Genomic DNA, 25947 nt, shown 5'->3' with positions numbered 1-25947 from the left:
ACAAAAAACCCAAAACCCAGCAATCACATGCTACAGGATTTTTTGTCAGGTCTTAGGAACAGCCATTGCAAAAACCCAAAGCAGAACAGAAAACAATGGACTAGATTCCTTCCTGGTGTAATTCAATGGGAGATGCTCCAAGACCCTTTATACCAGGGATGGATTTGGTCTAATTTTTGTGATAAGGAAAAAAGTTAGTGACTACCTATTTATTTATTTTTGGCTCTATCACAAATGATACCAGCCTCCCCCCACCCATTTTTCTGAGAAGCCATTGCGTAATAATGATGATGCAGGACTAAAATGGGGTCAAAATGTTTGTACTTAAAACATTTTTTTTAAAAAAGAGAAATGGTTTTGCTGTCCAAAGAAACATTTTTGTGGAAAATTTTCATTTTAGTCAAAATGGGCCTGTTTATTAGCACTAAAAGAGCAAGCACATTTTTAACAAACATTTTACATTTTTGGAAAATAAATTAATTTGTGCTTTTTAAAAAATAATAAATTTTCATTCAGTTGAAAGTTTTCAGTTTGGTCATCTTAGTGAGAGAACAAAACATTTTAATTTTTTTTTTTTTTGTCTTCTGGCAGAAAAAAATATATTTTTTTTGGATTTCAAAGCTCCCATATAAATATTTCATTTTTTGGATTTGTTTATTCATTGAAAAAGAAATGAACAAAAGAGTCTGGGAAATATCTTTAGAAAAATCAACCCTTAAAGAACATCACACAAAACATTAGCATTTCTTTCTCTGCTGTCCAGCAGACCAAGTCTCACTCAATGAATCCAGATCACAAGTGCTCTGATTCAAAACCAAAAGCTCCACAAACCCCACTCAGCTGAACAATCCAGCTTGACTTGTCCTGCTTCTTACACCTCCATTGATAACCAGGAAGCTGCACCTGGAACCAAATGGGCAGGGTGAGGTTGAACAGAATCCAGCTCCCAGAGCTTCCCAGAGCTGCAGCAACTCCCGCTGGAAAGTGGCTAGATTTTCGTTCCTCACGTTTCCAGAGCTAACTGTGAACCACAGCCACTGGGAGCTGCGCGTCCGTGTCTGCGGATGATCAATGTAAACAAACTGTCTCGCGGCCCGCCAGCGGATTACTCTGACTGGCCGCATGCGGTCCCCAGGATGCAGGTTGCCCACCACTGATCTAGACCATCCCTGGCATGTGTCTGTCTAACCTATTCTTAAAAACCTCTAATGATGAAGATTCCACAATCCCTCTGGGTAATTTGTTTCAGTGCTTAACCACCCTGACAATTAGGAACTTTTTCCTAATGTCTATCCTAAATCTCACTTTCTGCTATTTGAGCACATTAGTTCTGGTCCTGTCCTCAGTGGATAAGAAGGACAGTTTATCACCATCCTGTTTATAACAATCTTCTATGTACTTGAAAACTTAACATGGCCACCCTCACTCTTTTCCTCTCCAGACTAAACAACTCCCTTCCCCCTTTTTTTTCCCAATCTTCCTTCATAGGTCATGTTTTCTAGATCTTAAATCGTTTTTTGCTCTCTTCTGGATTTCCTCCAATTTGTCCACATCTTTCCTGAAGTGTGGTGCCCAGACACAGTACTTCATTTGAGGCCTTATCAATGCTGGGTAGAGTGGAAGAATTACTTCTAGTATCTCGCTTACAATACTCCTGGTAATACATCCCAGAATTATGTTCACTTTTTTTGCAACAGTGTTGTATTGTGGACTCATATTTAGTTTCTGACATAGTATAACAGTACTCCTTCCTAGGCAGTCAGTTCCCATTTTGTATTTGTGCAACTGATTGTTCCTTCCTAATTGGAGTACTTTGCATTTGTCCTTATTGAATTTCATCCTATTTATTTCAGACCATTTCTCCGTTTGTTAAGCTAATTTTGAATTATAATTGTGACTGGTTAGATCACAGAAACCTCTTTTGGGACTGCCACCTGATGTGCCAAGACTACCTGTGAGCCTGCTTTCCCTGCCAGCTTGGGACTTCAGTGCCCTGCCTGGTTGTGCCAGACATGCTAGCCTGCTACAAACACAGACCCAGGTCTGAATCACATTCCCCAAAAGCTGCAAGCTTAACTGAAAACAGCTTAAGAAGTGTTCCTGTCTCCAATACTCAGATACCCAATTCCCAATGCGGTTCAACCCCCAAATAAATCTGTTTTAGCCTGGATAAAACTTATACAGGGTAAACTCATAAATTATTCACCCTCTATAACACTGATAAAGAGAGATGCACAGCTGTACTCCCTCCCCACCCAGGTATTAATACATACTCTGGGTTAATTAATAAGTAAAAAGTGATTTTATTAAATACGAAAAGTAGGATTTAAGTGGTTCCAAGTAATAACAGACAGAACAAAGTAAATTACCAAGCAAAATAAAATAAAGCATGCAAATCTAAGCCTAATACAGTAAGAAAGTGATTACAGATGAAATCTCACCCTTGGAGATATTCCAATAAGCTTCTTTTACAGACTAGCCTCCTTCTAGTCTGGGTCCAGCAATCACTCCCACCCCAGTAGTTACTACCCTTTGTTCCAGTTTCTTTCAGGCATCTCCTTGGGGTGGAGAGGCTATCTCTTGAACCAGCTGAAGGCAAAATGGAGGGGTTTTCCAGGGGACTTATATAGTTTCTCTCTTGTGAGTGGAAACCCCTCTTTCCCCCTGTGTAGAATCCAGCTACAAAATGGAGTCTTGGAGTCACATGGGCAAGTCACATGTCCATGCATGATTCAGTTTTCTACAGGAGGTTTCCAGGAAAGCTCAGATGTGGATTGGCGTCTATCAAGTTTCCCTTCACACAGTGTGCACACTGACCAGACAGCTTTCTTGACTTGGCCATGAAAATGTCAGGATCTTTATCCCACTAATCCATTCCAAGTAGTTTAAAATAATTCCTTCCAATGTGCATTATTGCCCTGCTCTGGTCTGCTCTGCCATCCATATCACTCCGGTTCTTCTGAAATTCTTCACTGTTCTCTTTCATTTTTACTAGCCTAAAAAATGTTACCCCATCAGCAAATCAGGCTCACGCACAGTTCATCCCATTGAGCTACAGCAATTTACATCAGCTGAGGACCCAGCCCATTAAGTCAGTTACCTAATTCGTAGCCCTGATTTCTGAGCACACCGCTAGTTAGAGAACTGGCCATTTCCCCCTAGTTTTATCTTCTTGTTTCTGAACCAGATCTTTATTCACTGCTGATCTTTCCATTTCTTTTTTGTTCTCCACTGTTACTGAGCTTCCTGGCCTGTTGTGGGAGGGACTTTATAGACAACAGACATTTTGCACTTTTTACTTCCTTTTTAAAATGCTTTGTTCTTTTTAACATCTTCTTTCAAGCCCGAAGGTCACGTTTTCCCATCTTGTGAGCCAAACTCCGTTCCTGGCTACACTCACTGTAGTCAGTGGGGCTGACCGGTTAGGAATCTAAACCTGGAAGGTGCTGGGCCAGTCCTGCTTCTGTTAAAGTCAATAGAAAAACTGCCATTGACTGCAGCGGGAACAGAGCAAGGCCCAAACCTCATGCTTTTGAAAATCCACACCACTGTTTCCAGATATCTAGGAGACGTGCTAGTAGGACCCTGAGAACATTGGCCCAGCAGTGCTCCCAGAGGGAAGGGGCCCAAAAAGACCAAGGTAAATATATTTGTTTTACGTCTTTCCTGTAGCCCAAAGCTGGCTACTCCACCAGCAAAGGCTGCAGGGACTTTGGCCTATTACTGTCTTCCTTTAGGAACAGCAAGAAGTGGATCATTATATTGCAAAGAAAATTACAAAAGTGAGGAGGGTATTCACATATCCACTTGCCTCACAAGGTGTGGGGACTGCATTCATTGCTACAGGAGAGCACTTGAAAACATCCAGCTGTGCCTTCAATCATTAGATATGCCTGCCTCAGAATCCACAGGATTGCCTCACGTCCCTATACTAATGCGGAGAATACCTAGGAATTGCTGCCAAAAAGGGCTAGATTGTACCACTAGAGCATAGGCCTTGAGGGGCAGAGGACAGCTGCACACCACAGGAGAAGTGCGAGGAGGAGTCTGGAGTTGGGAAAGTCAGAGACTGGTAGAGAAAGTGGACCATAATGGTGGAAATTTTTGAACCTAAAAAATGTAGGGTTCTGTTCAGAGTCAGTTGGGGGCTAGGATGACGATTCAGCTCAGCTATTTTATCAAACCAGTTTATCCATCCCTAATGCTTCTCTGATTATGACCCTCTGAACTTGTCACAGGCTCCCCTCACTATATACCCTCTTCTCAGCCCACTCAGCAAGGCTGCCATGTTACTATTAGCACAACATCACCTAGTGGCCCTGGTGTGTCTTTGGCTCTTTACCCAAGAAAAACACTGCGAAGAAACCACACAGGCTCAGTGTTTCATGTGCCTCATCATGGGCAACAACATCAGCAACTCCTCGTTTGTAAAACAAAACTAGCTCTTTATGAAGAGAACTAATGACAGAGATGCCGCAACTCCTGCAGTGTTCCAGCCATGTGCACACAGACTGACTTCCTGGTGCCTCCTCCAAATGCTTCCTCCTTGCAACCTGTGCTCCTCCCTCCAAGTTCATGCAGGTTGCTAGATTCAGGTGGATCCCAAATATACACGAACATGAGGGCCTAGTTACATATAAATTGCTGCTCTTGTTGGTTTCTTACCATTTTTCTACCACATAGAACATAGTGAGCACAGCTAAAGAACTTAGAAAATATATTCAAAAGGCTATTATCCTATTCCTATAAACTAGAGGCTCCAGCTGAGGCCAGGACTCCATTGCACCAGGCACTGGAGATACACAGAGTGGGACGATGCACCTACACATGGAGCTGGAGGTGTGATTCCCAGCTTGTGTAGACATACGCACCCCAGCTCCCATTGAGCTAGTCCACTAAAAATAGCTGTGCAGCTGGAGCATGGGCTAGCTGTCCTGAGTACAAACCTACTGGAACCCCACCGCTCACTGCTACTTGTACTATCCCACCGATGCTGTTTTTTAGCATGCTGGCCCATTGGAGCTAGCATGGGTATGTCTACATGAGTGCGGCTCACCCCCCTAGCTCCAGATGTAGATATAGCCACAGACAGTTCCACCTTGCCAGAGAAACACTGGGGTGGGGGGAAGGAGAAAGAGACACACTGATTGGCCCATAGTCACAGAGCAGGTCAGAGGCAAAACTGGGACAAGAACACAGGTGTCCTGCTGCCCAGCCTGAGTTTTAGCCACCGCGCCATGCTGCATCCCCACTGTGCAATGCCGTCCTAAAACGTGACCTGCCCTAAGCACAGGCTCAAGCAGCAAAGCTCAGGAACTGATGTGAATTTTGGGTCCACAGCCGCTTGGAGCTTGAGCCCAAATTTCCATTGGATCTAGGCTTCTGGTTGGATATCAGACATCCCCAGAGATCAGGTCTGTGGTTTTGGTTCAGGCCCATATCCGATCTGTGCAGGTTGTCAGTGGGCTTAAAGAAGTGGAATTACTGATTAGCCTGGGCACTTCACTTCACTTCACTTATTTGTCTCAGACAAAGAAAATGCAAGGAATGCATCCAACCGCTAGTGATAGATCCTGTTAGAGAGACGTTTAACCACTGACAGAACCCTGTTCATTGGGTGGTGCCCCTCACTAAAGCTAGCTGATAATGCATTGTGTTGCTAAGCTGTAATCAGTAGCACCGCATGAAAGCATAGTTATGCTGCCATTTGCTGAGTGGCATTTTTCATGCAAAGTTGCTGAATCAATGGCTCTCTCTTCTGGCAAAAAGAATGGATTGCATGGGTGGTTTCTGCAGAAACAGAAGGAAGGGGAGCCCTGCTTGACTTTGGCTGATATTTCTATTGAAGCTGCAAGTCAATAAAGGAAGAAAGAAAGTTACATCTCAGTGGAATGCTATTTCTCTCCTGATAGCGACTAATCGCACAGCATACAGTGATGATTTTCACAGATTAATCTTTTTCACACCCACATTTCCAGAGTCTGGCCAGAAGAAGAGTTGAACCACGAGAGACTGTGCTTGCAATATTTCTGTCACCACTGGAAACAGCAAACGCCAGAGATCTTGTGCTCTTGTTAGGTTTCAGATAGAGCTGACTGGAAGACAACATTTACCATTTAGCAGCAATGTGGTAGAGCTACTTTGGTGCAGCTGTGCCAATGCAGCGTTGTAAGTGTAGATCTACCCTTAGAAGGATCTGGGGTGATAAACTCTACTCTGAATAAGGCAGAACAGGGACTTGAAGATCTCCCACATCCTTGCTTAATGCTATAACTACTGTACCAGGTTGTTGAGCGTGAGACATTCTGTTTCTGATGAAAAAAGCAATATCTATGTCATTGCAAAGAGGAGTGACGAAATAATGTGCTTTTAACGAAATTTCATTTCAACCAAAAATGTTCCAATCAGCTACAGTTTTAACTCCAATTTCTACAGCTCCCAAAAGGTTAAGGTCATTCCACTAAGCACATGAATTTATGGGCACTTATCAGAATAGAAGGCCCATGTCTTTTGAGGTTTGCTCATCTTTGATATAAATCAAGGGCCAGATCCTGGCATCAGATGAGATTGCCCCCACAGCAATGGAGGGCAGCCTTAAAGCTAAAGCTACCCCTAACTAAGCAACCGGTGAGCCCTCCATCCAAGTTCTCTCTGATTAGCCCTGAGTGAATAATAGATTGTTTGGTTCAATGGCCAAATTGAAGATATGGCTCAACATTGGTTTGTTTTAAACTGAGCGTTTTTTGTTTTTTTCTTGCCAAAATGAAAAACTGAAAACATTTAATTTGGGTCAAAAGGAAACATTTCTCAAAATGCCATCACCTTGCACAACATTTTTGACATTTTCGTTCTGAAAACGTCATTTGGAGTCAACATTGTATTTCAAAACTGTCATTTAAAAATGATAGTTTCAAAAGGGCTCTTTTTTCATTTTTTAAAATTTCTGACATTTTTGTTCTCATTTTTTTTGTCTGAAACAATTTATTGGATTTTACCCAAATCCATGAATAGTTTTGATACCCTGAAAAATGCATTTTTTTGGTGAATTTACTGTTTGCCAAAAAGATTCCCCCTGCTCTACTTGTGATTTCTGTTGTATAAATGTGAAGGTGAATAATACACAAGCTTAACCTTAAGGACCTGTGTGTTGATGGATCACTGAGAATTCTGCTGTTGCGGTTCAATTAGCTATTTCTTGCATTTTTCTTCTCACATTTCTTTATCTTCTCTATTATCAAGGGTATTTGCCTGTGAAACAGTTTTGATTTGGCTTAGCAGTTCACTTGGCGGGAACCTAAGAGTCAAAAATGTTGACTCTGTCACTAACCTTAAGCAAGCCATTTCTGCTCTCTATGCCTCAGTTTTCCCATCTGTAAAATGGAGATAAAGCTTAATCACTTAATGTTTGCCAAGTGCTTTGATATCCTCTGATGGAATTAAAGACACTGTTATTGGGCCAACTCTCTCCTCCAGCCATTACTTAGTCAGAACTTCCATTGACTTCAGCAGGAGTTTTGGGTGAGCAACGACTGTTGAGTTTGATCCAGTGTTAATGCTGTGTGTTAAGAAGGCTGTCTTTACTCTGTTTTCCTTAAATCTGGTATCATCCAGCCATTCCCTATTTAAGATGTTTAAGACAATGTCAATTTAACCCCTGCAGCCCAGAAATGAACAAACCACGGGGGCAGACAAAACAGACCAAGGGTCAGCAACCTTTCAGAAGTGCGGTGCCAAGTCTTCACTTATTCACTCTATTTTAAGGTTTCGCCTGCCAGTAATACATTTTAATGTTCTTAGAAGGTTTCTTTCTATAAGTCTATAATATATAACTAAACAATTGTTGTATGTAAAGTAAATAAGGTTTTTAAAATGTTTAAGAAGCATCATTTAAAATTAAATTAAAATATAGAGTCCCCCAGACCGGTGGCCAGGACCTGGACAATGCGAGTGCCACTGAAAACCAGCTCGCGTGCTGCCTTCGGCGCGCATGCCATAGGTTGCCTACCCCTGAAATAGACTATGCTGATGTTCTGGTATGTTATGGGGAAAGGAAATCATGGTTCCACTTTGTACTGGGCTTTAACTCCACAGATATGAAGACGTTAGTTATTGAGCCAGATTCCTCCCTGAGCAAACATTTTGCTCACATCCATGTTGTAGAAAAACTATTGTGCTAGATTGCACGGAGACACTTCATCACCTATTCTCTCCATTTCCCTCACTCTTCTCCTCAGGTGGCAATCATTGTGACAGATGGACGCCCCCAGGATAGTGTGAAGGATGTATCAGCGAGGGCAAGATCCCTTGGCATTGAGCTGTTTGCCATTGGGGTGGGCCGAGTGGACAAGAACACTCTTCGGCAAATGGCGAGCGAGCCTCTGGACGAGCACGTGGACTATGTAGAGAGCTACAGTGTCATTGAGAAGCTGGCCACAAAATTTCAAGAGGCCTTCTGTGGTAAGTCCTAAAGTAGCAGCAAGAGGCTCTGAGGTAGGGGGCAGACCTTCTTTGGTGAACAGACAGGAACAAAGGAACATAGCAATTACCAGACTGAATCCAAACAGGAATCCGTGTAGTCCAGTGTTGTGTCCAACAGTGGCCATTATCAACAGTTTCAGAGGAAGGTGGAGGACATTCTTGAGGGGATAATGGAATAATTGCCCCATAAGGGAAATCTCCTCCTAACCCCCAGTTATGAGGTTTAGGAATCAGGAAGCTTCATATCCCTTCCATTTTTAAATAGTATCTAATAGAATTGTGGGTGTTCTATTTCCTCTGTAATCGTTTTAAAAAAATCCTGCGGAGGTCTTGGTTTCAGTGGTGCCTATTGGCAGTTAGCTCCACAGGTTCGTTATGTGTTCTTTCAATAAAAGTATTCTGAATTCTCTAGCTGGCTGAAAAAAAAATGAAAAGGGAAACGCTGACCTTTCCCCTCAAATTAGAAAAAATCCAAATTTGAAAAATCTCTGCCAGACAGGCAATGGAACCAGTCCAGAAAAAAAAGGGGGGGGGAGGGAATGTCACAATGTTGTAAAAATGTATCCCCCCCTTTTTTTTTCTTAAAATTTCAACTATTGGTGAAATTTCAAAAATCTCTAATCTTAGGTGAAATCTTCATTTGCTTCAGAAACTTCCATTGACTTGAGTGGGGGCAGGATTTCACCCTCAAGGTTATATCTGGATGTCCATTCCCTTAGTATCTGAACACCTGCCCTGGTTTTCAATATTGTATGCACAACTGCATCTGATTAAAAGACACCTGTCTCATGTTAGATTCAACATTAACACTGCCCACACAGACTGCAGAAAGACTGAATCATGACTTGTTACGCGTCAGTCTCAGAGCATCTCACAGTTCTGACTCTACTACTGTGTGTCTCCTTCAGTGCTTTATTGTGTCACACCTTTCCCAAACTGCTGCCACACATCAGTGCTTGGCAGGAAGGGTGTGTGAAATCCCTGGGCCTGTTCAGTTGACACGGGAAATGAGTATTTTTCACCTCCGACAGTCTTGCAGGTTTTGTTTGAAATAGCAATACCCTCCCGTGGGGTTCAGTGTTGTGTTTGGTGATCACTCCGGACCAAATCCTTGAAGGCTCCTAACTTCCAGTGAAATCAATGGGATTTAGGAGACTAAATACCTTTGAGGATCTGGGTCTCAATGCTTGCCAGAGATCTCCTTTATTTTGTGTCCAGATACAACACCTGCGCATGACAACAAGAGTTTCACAACACATTCCCCAGGCTCTTGGCCTGGGAAGCTCAGCCCTTAATGGCACAGTCCCCAGCTACCACAAATGTTACTTGTAGGTATGAACAGGAATTTGCAGGAGAGTCATACTCTCATAATATGTGTTACAGTAGATCTAAGAGGCAACATCCAAACACAAGAAGACAGTCCTTGGCCCAAAGACCTTACAATCTAACTACACAAACAAAGTCTAGGAACAGACATGGGAACCAACTTATCCGAAGTCAAATGCCCTCTGACTTGTTATGGAGACCGTATCTGCCTCAGTTTCCCCAGCTATAAAATGGAGCTAATATGCAGCTGAGCCAGCAGAAGCTAGTGCATAGAATAGGGGCTGGGAGGCAAAAAACTTAAGTTCTGTTCCCAGGACCTTGGGAGAATCACTTCACCTCGCTGTGCTTTATTGTCCCCAACACAGAGACGATGATACTTATTTCCCTTTGTGACGGTCTTAGAGATCCACAAGGGAGAGGATTCACCCTGGTGAACCAGGACAGCTCATGGCCTTGGCAACTTAAGGCCTATTTTGAGCACTTAAGAGGGACGTAAATGGTGCATAGTTCTTGTCTGTATCCTCTGCCCAGGATTGAAGTTCCCCTTTTCTACATTGGAGATATGCTAACCCACTCATTAAGGTAGGGTTGCTTATAAATGTTAGAGGTTAACACTGCTTTGTTTAGAACAATTAGAAGGCTTGAGCACATATATACGGACCAGTTGGAAAGTTTCCCACTGACTTTAACAGACTTTGACTCAGGCCCTGTGGTTGTGGCAGAGCCAGGTAAATACTAGCATACACTATTTCCTGCAAATACTCACCTAATTTGTAAACGAATTGGCTTCCACCAGATTTGTTACACCCTTGTGTTTCCTTTCGACCAACATTGATGCACTGGGGCCTGGTTTTCAGAGATGAGTACTGGATGTGCCCATTGACTTCAATTCCAGTTTTGTTTGCTCAGGCCCAGGTCAAGTTCTATCGGCGCTTATGTTCACAGACAGCAAATGTACAGCTGAATGTGCAAGCATTACTGTAAAATGAACTTTAAGTTTGCTTCCACACTAATCTAACCAGAGAACAGCAATGATCCCATGTGATTTATTGGACTAATCACAACTAACCCATACTGCCAGAAGAGTGAACGTTGGCTATTCACAGTTATTCATGATCAATTCAAAGAATAACAAAAACTGCAAAATTCTCATTGAACAACATTGAACAGTGAAGTAAATTGTGATCTGCTGCTGTGGGTGTTGGAGAAAGAGTTGTCCAGTAAATAAGGTATTGCACGTGAACTGTGGAGACATAGGCTCTATTCCTGACTCTGTCACCGAGATGCATGACATAAGAACATGAGAACGGCCGTATTGGCACAGACCAAAGATCCATCTATCTCAGTATCCTGTCTTCTAACAGTGGCCAATGCCAGGTGCCCCAGAGGGACCTTGAGCAAGTCACTGTCTCTGTGTGCCTCAGTTTCCCCATCTGAAAAATCAAGATAATAACTCTTACTTGCCTTGGTGTTTTGAGATCTGCAGCAGAAAAGAACATTAAAACAGCCATGCTGGGTCAGACCAATGATGCATCCAGCCCAGTATCCTGTCTTCCGACAATAGCCAATGGCAGATCCTTTAGAAGGAATGAACAGAGCAGGCAATCATTGAGTGATCCATCCTGCTATGAGCAATGTGTTATTAAATGAGGACTTATAGGAGGATTTTATAGAAGGGGAGAACATTAAAGCACATGCTATGCAGGCAGATAGAGGAACACAAGTCTCCTGCTGTCTTTGGTCAAAGTGGCCTTGACACTTTCTTCTTCAGGGTCAACATGTTTTTATTCTCTATCTTTCCTTACAGATCTGTCAGACCTCTGTGCCTCTGGAGACCATGACTGTCAGCAGATCTGTGTCAGCACACCTGGCTCATACACCTGTGCTTGCAAAGAGGGCTTCACTTTGAACAGCGATGGGAAAACCTGCAGTGGTAAATATCATTGTGCATCCCTGATATGAACGTGGCAGTGCGATGATATGTCAGGGGGTTGCTGAGATATCAGAGGCACTGCCTCAGAAAAGCAAGAAGCTAAAAGCAGGGTAAAAGAATGGTACCTTCACCCCAATCCCATGGGTTGCTCACTACTGAGAATTTAACAAAGTAGCTCTCCCCTAGGAAGGATCCTTACGGACTCAGGGCCTAATTGCAAGCTCACTGATGTCAGTAGAGATCTTTCCATTGACTTAAACATGCTTTGGATCAGGCTGCTGGACTAATTTAAGCTCTTAGCAGAGATATCTCCTGGAAGGCACCCAACGCCCTCCAAACTGGGGCAGATTAATTATGGGCCCCATTGATCTGTGGGTCTGAACCCCAGCACGCAGAGTCCCAAGGCCCAAATGAAGCCATAGACCCATGTGGGACTCTTTCCCTGGTAGAAGAGTGGGGCGCTGGGAGGGGCAGGAGGTGGATGCTTTGGTAGGGGCTTGGTTGCCATCTCTGCAGTTAGCTGGCAGCCGCACTGTGCACTAAGTGTGGGGCATGACTGGAGGCAACAAAGGGGATTTACGATCACTCACTGTGTCAGGGTCCAGTGACTTCATGGCTCTGAGATTTCCAGCAGAGCAAAAAACCCTCTGGTGTGTGCTCCATTCAGTGCTCCCTTTTACTCCTCATATGGTCACTGCCGGTTTGATCAAGAGACCGATTGAATCATGTGAAATAAGAAGTTTGTTAGTGGCAGAGATGAAACCTGCCCTTGGAAACTTTCATGCCATTCTCATTGGCTAATTTTTCTGGACATACCCCTGAGGGGACATAATGTGGCCCCAGGAATTATGCCTCCTCCAGACTCCTGTGCTCTAATCACTTCCTCACCAAGCATGCATTTTGGGAGCTGAGGTTTTGGAGGGTCCCATGACACCAATTCACAGATTAGACCAATGCCCTTTGTTAAAACTCCCCAGTGCACACAGATTAAATGCTCCTACCTCATCTATTCCCCTATACCCAATACATCCCCCTCACGGAAAGCCTGGGAGAACAAACAGATTTTGCAATGGGTCTTGAGGTTCAGCCAGTTGCATTCTCCAGCCTACCGCAGAGGCTCAACCCATTATTGGCTTCACTGGGCATGGAGATCCCAAGACGAAAAGCGCTATGGACCTGCCAGTGAAAAGCTTTGTTGTTATTGTTATTAATTATTATTCAATTCTGAAGCACTTAGAGGAGAGGAAAGTGATCAGGAACAGTCAGCACGGATTCACCAAGGGCAAGTCATGCCTGACTAACCTAATTGCCTTCTATGAGGTGATAACTGGTCTGTGGACGAGAGGAAAGCAGTAGATGTGTTATTCCTTGACTTTAGCAAAGCTTTTGATACGGTCTCCCACAGTATTCTTGCCAGCAAGTTAAAGAAGTATGGGCTGGATGATTGGACATATTAGCGGATAGATAAGTCTGGCTAGATCGTTGGGCTCCATGGGTAGTGATCAATGGCTCCATGTCTAGTTTGCAGCCGGTTTCAAGCTCAAGGTTGGTCCTGGGGCTGTTTTGTTCAATAATCTTCATTAATGATCTGGAGGATGGCGTGGACTGCACCTCAGCAAGTTTGCAGATGACACTAAACTGGAGGGAATGGTAGATATGCTGGAGGTAGGATAGGATACAGAGGACCTAGACAAATTAGAGGACTGGGCAAAAGAAACCTGAAGAGGTTCAACAAGACAAGTGCAGAGTCCTGCACTTAGGATGGAAGAATCCCATTCACTGCTACAGACTAGGGACCAGTGGCTAGGCTGCAGTTCTGCAGAAAGGACTTAGGGTTACAGTGGACAAGAAGCTGGATATGAGTCAACAGTGTGGCCTTGTTGCCAAGAAGCCTAATGCATTTTGGGCCGTATAATTAGGGGCATTGCCAAAAGATCGAGGATGTGATCATTCCCCTCTATTCAACATTGGTGAGGCCTCATCTGGAGCACTGTGTCCAGTTTTGGGTCCCACACTACAAGAAGAGTGGAAAAATTGAAAAAGTCAGTGGAGGCAACAAAAATGATTAGGGGCTGGAGCACATGACTATGAGAAGAGGCTGAGGAACTGGGCTTGTTTAGTTCTGCAGAAGAGAAGAATGAGGGGAGATTTGATAGCTGCTTTCAACTATCTGAAAGGGGATTCCAAAGAGGATGGATCTAGACTGTTCTCAGTGTTACCAGATGACAGAACAAGGAGTAATGGTCTCAAGTTGCAGTGGGAGAGGTCTAGGTTGGATATTAAGAAAACCTTTTTCACTAGGAGAGTGGTGAAGCACTGGAATGGCTTCCCTAGGGAAGTGGTGGAATCTCCTTCCTTAGAGGTTTTTAAGGTCAGGCTTGACAATTCCCTGGCTGGGGTGATTTAGTTAGTTGGGGATTGGTCCTGCTTTGAGCAGGGGGTTGGACTAGATGACCTCCTGAGGTTCCTTCCAACTCTGATATTCTATGATTCTATTATTATTATCAATAATTATTAGAGTTGGTTTAAATTTTTTGTCAAACTTTTTGTTTTAGGGAAAAATGAACTTTGTCCAAAATGAACAAAAACATTTTTTGATCTATTTTTATTGTTAAAAATGGAAACCAAAAAGCCCAACATTTTTCAGTACACATTTTTGGATTCCAGTAAAATAATTTGGATTTTAAGTTTTGAAAACTGATTTTTTTTAACTAAAACCCAGAATTTTAACTGAAAACAGCTTTCAAAAACTGGAAAAAAAATGTTTTTTGGTTTTTAAATAAAAATTTTCATGGGAAATTTTTAAATAATATTAAACAGTTGTGTGGAAAATAATTGTCCTTTTTGGAAAAGCTATTATTAATTATTATTAAATGATTACCAAGGAATGCTGTTACACGGTCAGACACCACATGGTCACTAAAAGCTTTGGTGGTGTGATAAAATCACTAGCAATGGCATAAACTGAATACTTAGCCAGACCAACTTAAGGACGTAGGTCGAGATTTATGTCAGCAATGCTATATCTGCTGGGAAGCAACAAGCTTTTGAGATTTACTATGATGTTGAGTTATTATTATTAATAAAGCCATACTGTTTTTTGTTTTCTTTCTCTCTGGTTAATTGGAAGATGAACTTCTGACCTATTCCCTGTACCCTGTTCTCTTGTTTCTCCCCAGCCTGCAATGGTGGATCTGCCATTGACCTTGTGTTCCTGATTGATGGCTCCAAGAGTGTGCGGCCTGAGAACTTTGAGCTTATGAAGAAGTTCATCAACCAGATTGTGGATTCATTGGACGTCTCCGATAAAAATGCTCATGTGGGCCTAGTCCAGTATTCCAGCTCTGTCAGGCAGGAGTTCCCTCTGGGACGGTACAACAACAAGAAGGACATCAAGGCAGCAGTGAAAAAGATGTCCTACATGGAGAAAGGAACCATGACAGGCCTAGCATTGAGGCACCTCACTGAAAAGTCTTTTGATCCCTCCAGTGGAGCCAGACCTGGAGTCCCCAAAGTGGGCATTGTCTTCACGGATGGACGGTCACAAGATTACATCAGCGACGCTGCCAAGAAAGCCAAGGATTCAGGTAGGCCTCCACAATTCAGTGGCATTGGTTTTCCTTTGGGTCAAATACTGGTCTATGTATGATGCTGATTGGCAGTCCCGGAAACCGATGTCCTCCATTCACCATAGAACATGGGCATCAGTAGAGCAAAACGTTGGTCTACATTGCCTCAATCCCTGCCCATGTGCTTCAGTGCCGACTTAGAGGGCCCCTGATGTGGGCAAAGGGGATTTTCAGAGGGGCTTTGGCTTTCAATGAGAGCTGGGCAGCTAACTCCCATAATCTCTTTAGAAGGCCCATTCCTCTGTCTCTATTCTGTGGCAGTCATGGGCCTCTTTCTGAGGCTACCAGCAAAGGAGCCAGTTAGCCAGGGGCGACTCTACGTATTTTGCCGTCCCAAGCATGGCAGTCAGGCGGCTTTTGGTGGTGCGCCTGAGGGAGATCCACCAGTCCTGCTGCCAAATTGCCGCCGAAGCTGCAGGACCAACGGACCTCCCGCAGGCGCACCGCCGAAGGCAGCCTGACTGCCGCCTTCACAATGACTGACAGGCCGGCCCGAGCAGCTTACCACCCCATGCACACGCTTGCGGCACTGGTGCAAGGAGCCGCCCCTGCAGTTAGCACCTGTCTGATAGAGGTTATGTTCTTCTGAGCCTTTTTAAATGGCGAACTCTTCCCTCTCTGGCTATCAGAACAGTGTCTTAATGCAAAGTTAAACTAAGCTCTGCAGGCTACACTCTTCCTCAGTGTAAGACCAGAGTAACTGTGATAACTTCAGGGGATGTACTGGGGGCCTGTTAGTGTGACTTAGGGGAGGGTGTGGTTCGGTGCATTTGTTATGGAAGGAATTTGCTTCAGAGATTACTGACCCCCCATTTCACAGGGAGGATGGAAGCTCTGTGGCTCAGCTTTTACTCCAGGGACAGCACATCATTAGACATGAGAGCAATCCTCTGCAGTGCTGGGCTTTGACTTCTTTGCTTGTTAGGATTGTTGGTTTCTTGCTGTCTCACATGACAGTTGCACTTCCTCACATGTTCAGTTCCCACTCAGTGATGGGTCTAGGGGCAAAACTGGCTGACTCCTCAGTTCTGCTTAGTGCTCTAAACCCTCCCCATTGCTGGGGATGCACAAAGGCCAAACTGGCTCATGGCACAAACTGGAGCAGCCACAGGGCAGCTCTAACTTATGACAGCTAGCGTGCTCCCGTAGGGCCATTCCACCCACCTAGGATGGGGGGAGGCATCACGATCCAGGTCTGCCCTAACATGCCCTCAGGATAGCTCTTTACTGTAACCCCAACACTCCCTGTATGCCAGAGGGGTGAAAGCAGGTGGTATTAAGATGCACCCACTGGGTTTATATCAGCTGAAGATTCCCTCTGGCTGGGGAGAATGCTCAGCAGCCTATTTCATGCTGAATTAGAGCCCCTTCATGCCATGCACAATGCAATCCTGTGGGTGACTGAGGATCTGCCCTATATTTGTAATAAAAGTCACTGTCAGCATCAACTGCCTTCATGGTGGGGAAAAATAAGTTCATGAAGGATAGGACCATCAGTGTCCCTAACCCTGCAACTGCCAAAAGCTGGGATTGGATGACAGTGGATCGGTCACTCAAAGTTGCCCTGTTATGTCCATTCCTTCTGAAGCATCTGGCATGGGCCTCTGTCAAAGACAGGATGCTGGGCTACTATAGCCAATGGCCATTAAAAGGAAACCCACAGAGAACGTATTTAAGGACAGCAGCACTGAGAACTAAAAAACGTATTGGGGGATAAATAAAACAGCCCCACAGATTAAGTATCAGCGTGGTAGCCGTCTTAGTCTTTATCAGGAAAAAGAATGAGGCACCTTAGAGACTAACAAATGTATTTGGGCATAAGCTTTTATGGGCTAAAACCCACTTCATCGGATGCATGCGGTAGAAAATACAGTAGGAAGATCTATATACACAAATAACATGAAAAAATGGGTGTTGCCATACCAAGTGTAATGAGAGTGGTCAATTAAGGTGAGCAATTATCAGTAGGAGGAAAAAAACACTTTTGTCCAACAGTTGACAAGAAGGTGTGAGTAACAGTAGGGGAAAAATTAGCATGGGGAAACAGGTTTTACTTTGTGTAATGACCAATTCACTCCCGGTCTTTATTCAAGCCTAATTTAATGATGTCCAGTTTGCAAATTAATTCCAATTCTGCAGTTTTTCAGTGGAGTCTGTTTTTGAATTTTTTTTCCTCCAACGAGAAACTGCAGAATTGGAATTAATTTGCAAATCCAAATGAACTAAGGCAAAGCCACTGGAAAAAGTTAGCGATGCTTGAAACTAAATAGGGTCAGAGTTCACACAAGCATCCTGTAGTTCAGGGGATAAATCTTGGCCTTATTGAAGTCAATGGCAAAACTCCCATTAATTTCAATGGGGCCAGGTTTTCACCCAAGATGTGGCTTCAGACAGTTTACATGAGACCCTGGAGACCACCCAAGTACCTGCACAAATGCTCTCCCCTCACAACAGGATCTGCTGTCCCTAGTGAGTGACAGGTTTTCCTGGGAAAGAGACCCAGCAGCCTGTTACTACGACATCTGGTCAGGATATGGTTTTTCCAGCCTGCAAAAAATGTCTGAGATTTCAAAAACAGTGTCCCATCCAAACAGGGTGACCAGACAGCAAATGTGAAAAATCACGACAGGGGATGGGGGGGTGGTGGTGGTAATAGGAGCCTGTATTAGAAAAAGATCCCAAAATCTGGACTGTCCCTATAAAATCAAGACATCCAGTTTTGGATGTAGTTACCCTACATCCAAAACTGGGACAAAAAAGTTTTAAAAAGTTGAATTTTTTTGTGGGCAAACAAAAAAAAAATCAATTTGGGTCAATCAAAACATTTTGTTCCTATTTCAAGCCTCTTTTTTATATCATTAGTTTAAATTTCAAAAACCAAAAGTAATTTTGAACTGGAAAACATGAATTTTTCATTTTGAAAAAGTTTAAATGAAACATTTCAACAATTTCAAAATTTTTTTACCCTTCAGTTTTGTTTCTGAGTTGAAAAATTGATTGAAATCAACCTTTTCACTTTTTATGAACTGCCATTTTCTGACAAAAAAATATTTCATCTAAAAATTTTTGACCAGCTCCTGTTACTCCCCTATTCCAGCATTTGGTCTGCTTTACAGTGGGTGACCTTGTCCTCTGGATATAAGTACTGAGAACATGATGAGTTGTTTTGTGCCCTGTTTCAGAAACTTCCCCTAGAGTACCTATTAAACCACAGGTTCTCAGCCAGCGGGAGGTCATGACCTCTGTGGTGGGGGCAATGAACAAGATTGAAAGGAATTATGACATCCTCCTTTCTAGAAAAGGTTGAACAAAGGCTGAGACAACTTTTCTGTGATGCTACGTGTGAGGTGCCCAGAACCATAAGCCACTGTGTCATCCCTCTGCCTCAGCAAGAGATAGATGGATTTTTTTTTTTCCTGGAATTGAAACTGTGTGTTAACTCCCTGATGCACCAGTCTGTCTGCATTACCAGCAAACTTCTCGAGACTTGACCAGTCTAAACTTTGCCCTACAGATAATGTTCTATGAACCCCAGTTCCCAAGTTCCCCCAGAGACGTCTCTCTGTAGTGTCCAGTCCCTCTCACTGGACACTCACAGAAATTATTAAGTCTGCTGCTTCCAAGGAGACAGTGCACGTACCAGTCTGTCAGTTTCGCTGAGGTCCCACACTTCAGTTTAATATACAGCACTGAGATGGCTTTGAAATAAAACAGGGATAAGTGTATTAATAAAGAACACAGATTTGTCATGCTAAGCAAGAATAAAAGAGAGAAAATGGGGTTACAAACAAAACAAAAATCACACGCTTGTTAGTGCCTCAAACTTAATTTCAACCAGTTATGTCTTTGCCTAAAACAGTTTCTTACTTACATCAAGCTACTAGCATCTCCAACACTCCAGGAAAGGGGATCCAACTTTCACAGAATCAAAGGGCGCTGGCTCTTTTTGTCCTGCATGCACACGTACCTCTTTACACACTAGCCATACACACATCATGCAATAATATTAATGACCAGAGGGTCACCAGCTTTCATAAAAGACCTTAATGTTCTTTTATAGTGCAATACATATTGAATAAAGTCAGTTGATTCAATTGCTTATTCTTTGGCATTCAGACCCCCCCGTCCTCCCCCTTGGGTGTCTGGACTCTGATTGTCACAGTTGCCTGGGACAAACATTTCGGAGTCATTTTGGGGTGATAGTTTAAAAGGGTTCTTCATTTTTTTCCTTATCTTTTCACCCAACTTCTATATATATAAACTCACTTTAGAACCTTTGCCAGTGGATATTAAATACACCCGCCTTGGGAGATGAAAGGCAAGTGTATTTACCCACCTGCCTCTGCCCTATGAACAGCCTAGAGGTGGATCCAAAATAAAATTCAGATCTAGTTTCAGCCTTTCCCAGAGTTCAGCAGTTTGATCCACAGTTTCGGCATGGCCCCACTGTAGAGAGAAGCTTGGATACAAATCCAGAGCTGCGTTTTCCCAGATGTACAGGGATTTTGGTCTGAGTTTGTCCCTGTAATACATAAACATATCAATGCTCCCTTGGGGTTCTGCGATGGCTCAATACATGCGCTTGTAGTTTAGGTGGCCCATTCTCAGGATGCACGCTCTGCATTAAATGGCCATAATCACACCCATTCCACAAGACCCTACAGCTGAGGGATTTGAAAGCACAGTGACTCCATGTGCAAATGCTGTGGGTGTTCTCCGGTGTCCATCTTTGAGTGTTTGGGGGCATCCTAGTTTGTACGCAGCACATCACATGCTAAATGCGAAGAAGGATTTACAAGCTGGCTGGGTTCTTTTGCTGTTCCAATGAGATGGTCGCAGTAGGACTGATGCTCCTCATTGCTTGCAGGCTTTGAGATGTTTGCTGTGGGAGTGGGCAATGCTGTTGAAGATGAATTAAGAGAAATTGCCTCAGAGCCAGTAGCAACACACTACTTCTATACTGCTGATTTCAGTACCATCAACAAGATTGCAAAGGAACTGCCTACGAAAATCTGTGCTGGTGAGTGGGGGAGAGGGCAGGAGGATGTTTACAAGTGGAAAACATTGACTCCTGAAGCAAGGGGCAAAAGTACATCTAGAGGTTTCCACTCACAGATGTGAGGTTGTTATTATTTTTTTGTTTCTGTGTAGGTGTGTGGTTTAGTTGGTTCTCTCTCTCTCTCTTTCTCTCTCTCTTTTTTTTGTCGAAATTCTTTGATTGAAAAAATGTCAGTCTGTCCAAATTATAGCATTTTGCACTTCTGCCGTAGTGTTTTTCAACCAAAGGTCTCAGCACGCTTCTAAACCAGTAATTCGTTAAAACATCAAGCCTTCCTGAATTGCACCACCCACAATTTCTCTAGGGGACTCCATCACTGGCCAGTTAAACTGGCCCTCTCACCCCTTTTGCAACCAGAGTGGCACAAAAAGACTGGATGACAGCCAAGCATCTGACTGAGGTCTGTTAATTGGCTCCACATTCAACTTGATGACATTTCTGTCTGTCTGTCTGTAGCACAGTCACTTTAAACACCGCAGCTGATCAGTTCCAAAATTGCAGGGATGGTGTAGGCATATGTGATGAAGTGGGAATGTTCTTGATGTGTTATGTGAATGCTAAGTGAGGAGTATTAACCTGGGAAGGTTGCAGGGGAGTTTTGCTGGGACTGCCGGCATTGGGGAAGGGAGCACACCTGAGCATGTAACATGAGAACCCAGGAGGGGGGTTGGAGGCCAAGTAACACCTCTGCCTGGGAAACTGGACAACGGACACAAAGGCTGGGGGAGGAGCCAGGGGGAGGCTGAGTGAGAGGCTGGAGAGAGTCTCAGTTTGGAGCTGGCTGGAAAATGGAGAGGGGAGCCCCGATGGGGCTTGGCCTTCCCAACGGGGATGTGGCCTCCCTGAGGCCCCCAGATGGACCTAACTAAAGGGGGTTCTGTTGTCTGTACCGGCAAGACCTGTTTTGGACTGTGTTCCTGTCGCCTAAATAAACCTTCTGTTTTATTGACTTGCTGAGAGTCATGGTGAACCGCAGGGAGCCGGGGGTGCCAGGCCTAGTCTCCCCCAACACTCCGTGACAGCCTGGATGAACAGAATCCTGCTGAGAATCAGAAAAGCCATATCTGGGTAATCAGTATTAGGTAAATCATTGATGAAATACAAAAATTTGGATAACACACAGAGCTTGGCCTACATAAGCAATGAAGTGTGCGACCCTCTAGTTAGTTTAAAGTTAAACACAGCAATAACCATTCAGAGAATCTCGCTGAATGATGCATTGATTTACTCCAGACCTCTGACTGGAGAAAAGGCTTTCGCTTTATTTCACTTGTCCCCATGGTTTAGGTTTTGATATATTCCTTTCTTGCTCTGTCTGATGACTGATTCATCATCATTTTTGTTCTCTTATCCACAGAGGAGGACCCATGTGAATGTAAAGCCATTGTGAAGTTCCAGCAAAAAGTAGAAGACCTCATAAAATCATTGACACAAAAACATATCCTTTAGAAGCAGCTCATTTTCACAATGTCAGGTTCCATTTTCTAGACAGCAGATTAGCCAGACCTTCCAACCAGGGAGACAGATTAGTGCAGTGATCAAGAAACTGGAGTAGCAGTCAGGAGACTAGGTTTCAGTGTTGAGATTCATGGCATGCACACAGAGAAGTTAGATAAAAACATTAAATATGCTTGCCGGAAGGCAGCAACATAACACTGTTTTATTACTTAGAATTCAGCACAAGAACACACAAGAACCACAAAACAGAGAGAGACAAAGCAGGCTGCTCCCTTAAAAGTGTGTGGCACAATTCAACCCACCTTGCTCTAGGCTCTCTGCAGACTGACTCTGATCTCATGCTTTCCTACAGAGCCCCCTAGACTGGAAACTTCGCCAAGAAACCCTTTACAAATTAAAGAGACAGCCTACAATTCCAACACTGTTTTTAAAAACACCACATTCTGTACCTAGATTCTGTGCAGACATTAACAAAGAAAGCAGTCCCTGCCACAGAGAGCTCACCTTCTCTGAGACAGGCAAGACACAACAGGAGGGCAAGACAGGCAAATAGATTGGCACTTGCCGAACCAATGCCAGCCAATAATGATGTGGAAGCACCATAGAGAAATGGGTTTTAAAGAGGGATTTGAAGGAGATTATGGTGGCGGCTTTAGGGATACTGATCAGGAATTTTTCCCATTCATGAGAGGCATCAGCCCAAAAACAGGAGCAGGAAGCAGTGGAGTGGGAGTTAGCCTGGAAGGCTAGACAGTCAAAGGGAGTTTGAGGTGGGACTTGAAGGAGGACTAAGGAATCATAGAATCATAAAATATCAGGGTTGGAAGGGACCTCAGGAGGTCATCTAGTCCAACCCCCTGCTCAAAGCAGGACCAACCCCAACTAAATCATCCCAGCCAAGGCTTTGTTAAGCCTGACCTTAAAAACCTCTAAGGAAGGAGATTCCACCACCTCCCCAGGTAACCCATTCCAGTGCTTCACCACCCTCCTAGTGAAAAGAATTTTCCTAATATCCAACGTAGACCTCCCACACTGCAACTTGAGACCATTACTCCTTGTTCTGTCATCTGTTACCACTGAGAACAGCCTAGATCCATCCTCTTTGGAACCCCTTTCAGATAGTTGAAAGCAGCTATCAAATTCCCCCTCATACTTTTCTTTTGCAGACTAAACAATCCCAATTCCCTGTTTCTCCTGCCACGTGGGTAAGTAAAGAAGCACACAGGAGTAGGGGAAAGAGACAGAAGAAAGCAAGAGGCAGGGAGTGGGCAGAACAGAAAGCTAACAAGAGGCTCTGCTGCAAGGTGCATGCTTAATACAAGTCTACCAGCACTTCATCACAAGGAGATGCTGCTTTAAGTATGCAATAGATGCCTGTTCCTACTGAGTCAATGGCAGAATTCCAGTTCACGTCAGTGAGAACAGGAGCATTGCACTGCAACACAGGGAGACCTTCAATTTAGCAGACAAGGGAGAACAATAGCCAGTGGCTGGATGTTGAAGTTGGACAAATTCCAGCTGGAAATAAGTGACAACTTTTTAACAATAAGGGTAATTGATAAATCACTGGGAGAACTCACTGAAGGATAAGGTAGATTCTCCACCGCTTGGTGTCTATCCACTGAGCTTGGATATCTTTCAAAGTCAGATGTTATAGGTCAGCTCCAAGTTACCAGACCCATAGTGTCACTTATGGAATAAATTCCCTCCTCTGTAGGTATCATTGAGTGAAATTCAAGGGCTGATGTCATGCAGGAGGTCAGACTATATCTGAGGTCATCAACATTTCAGAAATGCTGTGCTGAGTCTTCATTTATTCACTCTAATTTAAGGTTTCGCGTGCCAGTAATACATTTTAACGTTTTTAGAAGGTCTCTTTCTATAAGTCTATAATATTTAACTAAACTATTGTTGTATGTAAAGTAAATAAGTTTTTTTAAAAAATATTTAAGAAGCTTCATTTAAAATTAAATTAAAATGCAGAGCCCCCTGGACTGGTGGCTGGGGCCCGGGGAGTGTGAATGCCACTGAAGATCGGCTTGTGTGCCACCGTTGGCACATGTGCCATAGGTTAGTCACCCCTGGACTATATCAATGTTTCTCAATCACTGGCTCACAACCCCAAGAGGGGACACAAAAAGCAATCAGAGAGTTGTGAGACATTGACAATTTTATGAGAATCTAAAATAAAGAATATCTCCCTTTGTGCTCCCCACAAAACCTTATCCTTCTAGGTCATCATCTCAAAAACACACACACAGATCATTGTAACATTTTTATTCTAGCTTTTTATAGTAAATGTAAAGCAGTTGTGAAAATGTTTGACTTCAAATGCAGGGTCAGCAACCTGAAAAGGTGGCGAAACCATGGACTAGATTATTGTAATTGGCCAGATCCTCAGCAGACATACATTGGGGTATCGCCATTGACTTTGTGTTGTGCTAGTTGAGGATTTGGCATGGGAATCATTGAAATGCACTGCCATTTTTTCCCTTAACTCTTGCTTACTGGAAGCTGTGACAAAAAGGATCGCAGCCTTGGAAAACAAGATCATCTAAACACCTGGAGCACTATTATATTTCTCCTTCATAACGTAACAGAATTGTGCCAGAAGACCTTCATGCATACGCAGGAGCAACTCCGCCGCAGCACTACATCCAGCTTTCTACTTAAAATAAAAGAAAAGAAGGAAAAAAAAGTCTAGTCTAGCTGCATTCTTCTAAAAAGGAAACATTATAATGTTAGAGCAGACATCATATTAAAGGGCAAAGCACTGTGAATCACTGCGCGCCAAAATATGTTAATGTCCCTTGCATCCTATAGTATACAGATATAAAAACCCAGAAATATATTTTTAATCTAAAGTTTAATATATATATATATTGTTATTAAGTACTTGATTATGAGTTCTGTGAATCCTTGCTGTGTTCTTCTGCAGCTTTTGTTTCTGGGCGTACTGTAATTTTATTTAAGAATCAAATTGGATTAAAAGCAACTCGGATCCTGAGTGTGAAAACCTGCCCTCACAAATGACCAATGTATTATTATAAGCACAGAGCATTTATCAGTAAGTAGGTGAAACTAAGCAGTGATTGCTGAGTGTGGCATTGAAGATGTGCTAGGATGGGACACTCCTGCAGCCAGGTACAACCCACAGCTACTGTACAGTAGACGAAAGTAAGCTCAGTTCTCCTAGTCAACTAATACCCGTGCAATGTTTTGGCTAGCCAGCACCTGTCCCATGTTTGGCCTTCCATGATGAAGAACTGAACTGTACAATGAACCCGCCCATACACAGCTTTATGTCACCCAAGGTAGTGCTACCAACACCAATCCCATGGGATATGTCTCTACCCAGCTGCTTGGCTCTGTGGTTCCTTCTATCAACGGTCACAAAAAATGCAGTTATGGTGCCCTCTCTGCCTGCAGGATGCCAGCTCCCTCTCCAACCCCATGTCTGGAGACATCTCTGCTTTTCTTATTTTGATCATTTCATCTTAATGTGCCAGACTTTTAGATCCAGACCGTTTCCCTTCCCGGCTGGTGGTGACCCAGGCTATACAAACAACCAGCACGGTCCAGAGGTGTCTGACGTTGTGTGCCACACCCAGTTGGAGTCTGCATGGCAGATGCTGTTAAGCAGAAAGTATCCGGTCTCAGCAACGCATGCCACGTTACCCATCCCTCCAAATGTGAGCATGAGTGGTTGGGTTTGAGAATTATTTTTTTCCTATCAGAATATTTATACTTGAGAGTATGTAAAAAGCTTTTCAGAATAACACAAGCCTGTTCAGAAATGTCACCATAGAAGATGTTTTTGGATGGAGGAAAAAATTAAAAGTTTGCTCAACAATTTGAAAGGCTGGTTGTTTTGTGTTACTGGTTGTAATTATTTGGTTATTTATACTATTATGTATTTATTCAGTGCCCAAAATGTGCAGTTAAATCACATAGACAGATTCTCCTCTCAGATTTATATCGACATCTTGGACTTTGGTGTCAACCCAGCACCAATGGGAGTCAGTGGAAAGGCTCCCCGGAAAGGCTCCAGTGTGGGAAAGTCT

At 43.5% G+C, this 25947-nt stretch overlaps 1 protein-coding gene across 1 annotated transcript in view; it reads left to right on the top strand.

Moving 5' to 3' along the window:
• MATN1 (matrilin 1) overlaps positions 1–24441 on the top strand; it is a 33006-nt gene extending 8565 nt beyond the window's left edge. Inside the window, exons 3-8 of the mRNA XM_032802216.1 lie at positions 8235–8457; positions 11612–11737; positions 14917–15324; positions 20234–20386; positions 21783–21863; positions 24392–24441. Of these exons, the coding sequence (XP_032658107.1) occupies positions 8235–8457; positions 11612–11737; positions 14917–15324; positions 20234–20386; positions 21783–21863; positions 24392–24441 (1041 nt within the window). The remainder of the gene's footprint in view (positions 1–8234; positions 8458–11611; positions 11738–14916; positions 15325–20233; positions 20387–21782; positions 21864–24391) is intronic.
• The last annotated feature ends 1506 nt before the right edge of the window (positions 24442–25947 follow it).

This window comes from Chelonoidis abingdonii, chromosome 25, assembly GCF_003597395.2.
Source record: "Chelonoidis abingdonii isolate Lonesome George chromosome 25, CheloAbing_2.0, whole genome shotgun sequence".
NCBI lineage: Eukaryota > Metazoa > Chordata > Testudines > Testudinidae > Chelonoidis > Chelonoidis abingdonii.
This window is presented reverse-complemented; position numbering and strand designations above follow the sequence as displayed.